At 41.6% G+C, this 7,794-nt stretch overlaps 1 protein-coding gene across 1 annotated transcript; it reads right to left on the bottom strand.

Annotated features, from left to right (window-relative positions):
* Window positions 1–467: 467 nt before the first annotated feature.
* Window positions 468–6,473, bottom strand: LOC129590646 (trichohyalin-like). The gene is made up of 3 exons (XM_055485981.1): window positions 6,374–6,473; window positions 1,680–2,365; window positions 468–1,616 (listed from the first exon to the last, which is right to left on the bottom strand). The coding sequence occupies exons 1-3, from the start codon at window positions 6,471–6,473 to the stop codon at window positions 468–470; spliced, it is 1,935 nt and encodes a 644-aa protein (XP_055341956.1).
* Between the last annotated feature and the right edge of the window lie 1,321 nt (window positions 6,474–7,794).

The raw sequence follows: 7,794 nt of genomic DNA, 5'->3' as shown, positions 1-7,794 counted from the left end.
TGGTGGTCTAATTGTTTGCAATTAGGGAGCTCGTGAACAGGAAATGGTCTTACTGTTTTCCTGGAAGAATGCTGCGAGATTAGAAGGAAGAACGAGAGGTTATTTCGACCGAACGAACTACAGAATGTCCATGGACAAATTTATTCAAATTTAGGAGGTTACTCAATCACCGACTGATCAGCGTCTAGTTTCCCATTTCACATCACACCGTTAAACACCGTAAACCCACTAGCCAGCTGTGACTCATCATTCCGCACAGACTGACCAATCAAATAAAGTTTCAATTATTTGAATTATCAACAGTTGTTATATCCCCGCCGTAAGCGGTTAATTAGCGAATTAACCAAGACACAAAAGAGATTACAAAATCAAATACTGTTATTCCGGCAAACAGAAGTGAGCAAATTATTAGTAAAAAAATCCATGGAAATTACCGAATTCCATTCCGTCCATGCCTGTCCGACACTTCACTTGTCCGCTTCAGAATCTTCGTCCTTGCCATTCTGTCCGTTACGTCGCTCCTCGCGCCATTCCTCTTTCTCTTTCTTACGCTGATCCATCATCACCTTCAGATCATCCTCCAGCTGCCGTTTCTCTGCTTCTTCCTGCTTTTGCTTTTCTTGCATACGTTTGATCTCTTGCTGGTACTTCTCTGTTTCCACTCGTAATCGTGCCAGCTCATCTAGATCTCCACTACGAATACGCTCTTCACTCTGACTACGTTGCAGGTCTGCTGGTAACTTCTTCAAAACACGTTCTCCAATCTTACGAATATCACGCTCCATTTCGATATGATGTCCGCAGCTCCACATGTCAATCGAAGCATACTGTCTACGTCGATCTGCATACCACTGATGCCGCACACGGTCCAGCTCACGATACATATTTAAAACATATTCTCGGCTTGCATCATCATAAGTGCCATCCCACATACAGTCTCCCGACCAAAAGGCAATGTCATCCGGGAAGAACCGGTTCGGGTTAAAGTACAAGGGCGGCTCCTCACTACGTCGGAATCGTCCCTGGATAAGCTTGAACACCTGCCCATACCGATTTTCCCATCGAGTCGTACCATCTTTCTGCGATTCATACGTAATCCACGATGTTGCAGCGAAACGGTCATAAAACCATGTTTCCACATACTTTGGACTGAGCGATGTTCTAATAGGCTCTGAATACGATACGAAACGCTTCTTGTTTTCCGCTTCATTACTTCGTAACAACTCCAAAAATGTCTTCAGCTCTAATACGTGCCATCGTTCCGCTCTACAAGTTTCCGCTTTTTCTGGACTTTCTTCGCTCTGCGCCAGTGTGTTAAGCCCATCCGCCATACGATTGAGATCAGCCATTATGACACCATATTGTTCTTTACGTAACCGTTTTTCTATACTCATAAACGGATGAATCGGCAAATTCCCAGGTACACCCGGTTGGATACGGTACTTCACATTCTTCAGGACAGCTTCTCCTTGGCGTCTACGCGCAATGTCCGCTTGCTGCTGATTTGGCTGCAGCATACGCTGTAGATTTTGCTGGGTCATACGCTGCTGCTGACTGTGCATCGACTGCACTGGTCCACTTTCCGCGACACGCTGTGCCATTGTCCGGTTTTCCATCTGCACATATGATTTAAAATAAGTATCTGACTCAGTATACTTTTGTTCATCAGAATAACATACATTACGATCTGCGGTACGTTGCTGTGTCTGCTCTCGCGGATCGGAACGCATCATACGTGAGTTAACCGTGGCTTCTCGTCCATCTTTAAATGTAATCGGAGGATGTGCTCTACGCTGCTCTGGCTCATTATGCTCCACGGGTTCATTACGATACACCGGCGTCATCATGATGAATGGCATATTGTCCCGCTCCTCATCATCACCACGATCCACGTGCGACGCTGGTGGCATACTAGTCTGCTGCTGACGCTGACCACTCATACGCTGCTGTCGACGCTGGGATTCGAGCTCTCTGCGATACTTTTCCCGATCCCGTGCTTCCTCCTCTTCACTCCACGAAATAGACTCTGTCAGACGATCTACTTCCTTACGCGCACCACGGAGACGTTCTTCTGCTATTTCTATTTCAAGCTGATCTCCATAAGCTTTAATCTGTCGCAACTTCTCACTACGCTCTTCTACTTCACGACGCCACTTATCGCGCTTCTCCTTGTCTTCCGCACGCCACTGCTGTCTTTCACGCTCACGCTCTGCACGTTGCACCCGCTCACGTTCTTGCTGGTCACGTTCACGCTGTTCACGTTCTCGTTGGAGATTCACCACATCAGCATCTTTACGTTCCCGTGCCATCTGCTCCATACGACGTAAGCGCTCTTCTGCAGTGTCGTCATTCTGTCGCTCCATTTCTGTTGAGGAACAAAACATAATTAATACAGAGGCACAACACGTACTGTAGTAGGTTTAATACGAGTATCTCATCTCATTTTCTTATTAATCACTGGATGAGATTTCGTAGAAACTGTACGATTATTCTCGACGGGCCAAATTATTGTCGGCTTATTATTCGCATTACTAGTTTTAGTGGCTATGCGCTGACTTCTACGCCTGATAAAGTCATTTTTGCTATTTAATACGTCAGGATCATACTCCTTATACGACTTAAGTTTATCCATATGTACAGTTATTATTTGACGACTACGACTTGATTTATCCATTGACTTCAATTTGACGTTAACTACGTCTGTAATCTCTAAGATTTTGTATGGTCCTTTATACAAGTACTGTAACTTTTCAGTGCTGCCAGTTGTACGCTGCTCATCTTTCACCCATACGTAATCACCTACTTTGTACGTACTATCTTCACGATTTCTATCATAATTCTCCGCATTCTTTTCATGCAAACGGTCAGTCAATATTTTTGAAAATTCCGTCGCAATTTGTAACGCTCTGAACATTTTTTCAAAATAATGCTTTACTGTTACGTTATCAGTATTTTCCGAAATAATTTCCTTGAATAACGTGTCTACTGTACTTAGCGGCTGCACACCAAACATTGAGTACGATGGTGCACATCCAGTAACGCTATGTACTGTACTGTTATACGCATACGTAATAAAATCTATGTAATTTGTCCAGTCATTTTGCATCTTGTTTACGTTTGCAGTTAATTTCTCAGCAATAAAACGATTCATTCGCTCTACTTTGACATTTGACTGCGGATGATAAAACGTCGTAAATCTATGCTGAACCTGCATAATACGATTCAATTCTCGTACGATTTTACTTATAAAATTCGAACCACGATCTGTCGTTAAATGTTTAGGAGGACCAAACTTTAAGATAATCTCATTCAGAATAAATTCTGCAGTCTCCTTCGCATTCGTAGTTTTCACTGCTGTACATACGACAAACCTACTCGTGTTTTCCACAGCAACAATAATATGTTTAAAACCTTCTGCAGTTTCATGGAATGGTCCCAATATGTCTATTGACCAACATTCCAACTTATCATACGATTTTAACTGTTGTAAATACGCCGTCGGAGGTATATTAATCGGATTGCGCTTCTGACAATGTTCACACGCTTCTACATAATTACGCACATAATGCAACATTCTTGGCCAATAATACCGTTCAAGTACACGCTCTAATGTACGTTGTAAACCAACATGTCCACCACTCGGACTGTCGTGCATTACGTATAGTATGTCAGCACGCATAGTACTGGGAATACAGTACAACAATAAGTTCTTGCCTTTTCTGCACGCCTTTTTCATCAGAATTTCATCTACTATTCTGAACATTTCTAATCGCTTCTGTTTACGCTTCGTCGCTCTCTCATAAGCCTCTTTATCTGTAACTAACATAATTATGTTACTACAGTAAATATCTGTACGTTGTTCTTTAATTAATAATTCGTCTGCCTTATTATCCATAATCGAATGATACATAGGAATCTGATATTCCTCTTCTCCACAAGGCTTTTCTACGCTATATCTGCTGAGATGATCGGCATCTTGATGTGCTTTACCTCTACGATACGTAATGACGTAATCCTACTCCTGCAACATCAACGCCCATCTAGCCAAACGTCCGTGCGGCTCTTTTAAGTTCAATAGGTAGTAGTGCACTATGATCTGTTATTATGACGAATTTAAGACCCATTAAGTAATGCCTGAACTTTTTGCACGCGAACACAATCGCAAATAGTTCTTTTTCTGACACCGAGTAATTTACTTGGTGTTGGTCTAACATACGCGATGCAAAGCATACGACGTGCCATCCGTCGCTGTGTTTTTGCTCTAGTATTGCACCTACTCCTATGTCAGAAGCATCTGTCTTCAGCTGCGTCTCCAGTTTATAGTCAAAAGGTTTTAATACTGGTACGCTCATAAGGACTGTTTTCAAATAGTCATACGCTTGTTGCTGCTCTGTTCCCCATATAAATGGTTCGTCTTTACGAGTTAGTTTTAGTAATGGTTGCGCATACGTAGAGAAATTCTCTATGAAACCACGATAATACGTTAATGCACCGATAAACGATCTGACGGCTTTAACACTATCAGGTACCGGTAATTTTGCGATTGCATCAACTTTACTTTTATCTGGCTTTAGTCCGTCTCTACTGATTAAGTATCCTAGAAATTTAATTTCGTCATACGCAATCTCACATTTCTTAGGTGATACAGTAAATCCTGCCTTTGCTACTGCTGCTAATACGCTGTCTAGCAATTCCATATGTTCATCAAATGTTGCTCCGCCTATTAGGATATCATCTACGTAACATACGACACCCTTCCACTTTAAATGTGAAAGTATGCTGTCGATTGCTTTTTGGAAAGTAGCGGTTGCTCCCGCTAAACCAAAAGGCATACGTAGGAATTCATATTGACCGTCTTGGGTCACGAATGAGCACTTTTTAACATCACGCTCTGCCATACGAATTTGACAAAATCCGCTATTGAAGTCCAGGCTAGTAAAGTACTTTGAGTTTCCAAAGCTATTCACGGCATCCTCTACGTTTGGTAACGGCCACTCCGATTTATGATATATCTTATTTAACTCTCTAAAATCAATGCATAATCTCGGCACTGCATTCGGATCTGCCTTCTTGACTAACACAACAGGAAAACTCCATGGTGAAGTTGACTTGCGAACCACACCATTATTTTCCATTTCATCTACTTGTTGCTTAATGATCATACGTTGCGCATACGAAGTACGATACGGTAGTTTCTTAATTGGCGGGTGATCGCCCGTTTCGATCTCGTGTGTTACTTCTGAACATTCGCCTAATTTACGATTCTCACAGGGGAATACCGCATAATGCTTTACGAATAAATTGACTAAGCGTCTGCGCTGCTCATTCGTTAATTTAGGATTGAATTTCATCTCGCTTATTTGATCTAGTACATTAATGTTGACTCCTTGCTCAGTCTCTTGTACGATTGCTGTAGTAGTACTAAATACATCTTGTACTACCACGGCGTTTTCTTCCATAATTTCTGCCACGCCAATCATTAGACCTTTACGCAAACGTACTGCACGATCAGAGAAATTGGTGATTAATACTGCAGTTTTCCCATTTTCCACCTGTACTATACTATTACCAACCGATACGTGATGGTTAAAAAGTAAAGTACTTTCCGGAAATATTCTCATATTTCCTGTATACTGATCTGGTACGCCGACCTCCAGTAATAATCCAGTTTTTGGTTTAATACGAGTATTATTACTTAATTTAATTCGCGTACGATTCCATCCATATTCTCCGCTCGCATCGGTTGCAATATTAACTGCTCCATCGATTACGTCATTCTCACTACGTACTTCATTGGTACTGTGTACTTCACACTGTACTGATTTATCTGTACTAGCTACTGTCTGCACGACGATGGGATTATCTAGTACTACTGTACTAGTATTCTGTAATTCTTCTTCAGTTTTATTCTGCATACGTTGCACTCTTGCTTGCGTTTTCGTTACGTAATTAAAATTACTTTTTATATCCTGTACATCTGATGCGCACTGATTCTGTAAGTAACGATCTTCGTATTTCTTATGCAGAAATTCTGTACGTTTATTCGCAATTTCAAATTTGAATGCATAATTCTCCGCAGTTACATACTTAATACGATTGCTGCTATGATACTGCTCTATTATGCACTCTACATTCTCTGCTTTCGACCTAGTATCTGTATCGATACTGGCAATTAGCTTCGAAATTTCACGTACCGATTCATATGCCTCAAACGATACGTATCCTTTCTGCGTATTAATTATTACGCCTTCACGTTTTATAAAATCATTCCCGAGTATGCAGAATTCTTGAGGTGCTGTACTCAACAACCAGAATTCTTGCTTAAACTTATGCTGACCCATACGTATTTCGCATTCAGTATAGCATGGCTTACTTTCTTTTACGTCACTGCTAATAGTAGTAAATCTCAGCTGCTGCCCTTCCGGTGCTTCAATGCGTTGCAGCTTAAGATCTAGCATCATGGGATAACTCATTATGCTAGTACTTGCACCAGTATCTATAAGTGCTTCTATTTCCTGTCCGTTAATTATCACGCTTACCTTCGCTGGTTTGCATGATGCCGGTCCACCGTGTACGCTGGTACTCAGTTCACTACGTTTCAAAGGAACTGTGCCACTCATCGACACAATACGGTCTACAGGAGGCTTTCTCTTCATGCGGCCATACGGACCCCCATTTACGTATGGCGACAATCTTTTCCCTCTTCTGACGCCCAGAAATTATCATTCTGATTTCCTTTTTCTACTTCATCCTCATATGCTCGCTGCAACTCACGCTTCTTATCTTCTGGACACTTTGGTAAAATTGACTCTAGATCTCTGCGACTCTTGATGAAGGGACACATACGGAAACCATGCCGATAATCAAAGCACTTAGGACAGAAGTACAATCCATTATTTAATCTGTACGATGAGAAATCGATTTCATTACGACTAAATTTCCACTGCGTAATAGGTAAATCACGTTGTCCAGGGCTGCGAGAACGAGAAAATCTACGATTATCATTACGTTCTCTGTTACGATTGACATCACGGTCCGGACTTCCACTACAATCACGGGAGAAATTTCTACGAAATCGGTCACCGCGATCGCGACTACCACTACGTCCTCGCTCATCCCGGTTCCATCTTTCATTTCTGCCACGATTCTCATACGTACGTGAATCACGATTGCCATAACGAAAATCATTACGAGTGTCACGGTTATTATTATAACGATTATCAGTACGGGTATCCCGATTTGCATACGTATTCCTGCTATTATTACTATATCGGTTATTACTGTACTGATTGTTACGAAAATCATTACGATCGCGAGATCCACTACGTTCCCGAAAAGATCTTAAATTTGTCAAAAGATCTACTTCGGTCTCGCCTGTATTCATACGCATTAACTGCCTGTGCCGTACTCGTTTGCATAGTTTCTTTCGTTTCCGACTGGTCAATACGTGCCAAGTTACTTCAGACTCTACGCATTTCCGGAATTGTATTCACTTTAGCTACTGCTAGGAGCTTACGATACTCGACATTACTGTCAATAGCTCTACGTATTTCAGCAATCTTATCTTCCTCGGCCATATTAGGATTGATTTCCTGCATAAGATCTACATGTCATCGAAAAATTCCTCTACATTTTCACCAGGCTTTAAGGTTTTCTGTGCCAGTTCCATACGTTTTACTTGCTTATAATCTTCAGGCAGATAACGTAAACACATGATATGCTTCCATTCCGCATATGATTTTCTGCTATTCGTTGACCACATACTTTCGAAAAATTTACGCGGACCTTCTTCCA

The sequence above is a fragment of the Paramacrobiotus metropolitanus genome, unplaced genomic scaffold, assembly GCF_019649055.1.
Source record: "Paramacrobiotus metropolitanus isolate TYO unplaced genomic scaffold, Prichtersi_v1.0 Parri_scaffold0000041, whole genome shotgun sequence".
Classification (NCBI taxonomy): Eukaryota; Metazoa; Tardigrada; class Eutardigrada; order Parachela; family Macrobiotidae; genus Paramacrobiotus; species Paramacrobiotus metropolitanus.
Note: the sequence above shows the minus strand (reverse complement) of the source record. Positions and strands in the feature narration are given on the sequence as shown.

Bases quoted from the DNA above. Each gene is read 5' to 3' on its own strand.
- LOC129590646 (XM_055485981.1), bottom strand. From the start codon at position 6,473: ATGAGTTATCCCATGATGCTAGATCTTAAGCTGCAACGCATTGAAGCA. The intron at 2,366-6,373 runs GTAAGCCATGCT...GTTCCTCAACAG, and splicing joins TAGCAGTGACGTAAAAGAAA to AAATGGAGCGACAGAATGAC. The intron at 1,617-1,679 runs GTATGTTATTCT...TCATATGTGCAG, and splicing joins AACGTACCGCAGATCGTAAT to ATGGAAAACCGGACAATGGC.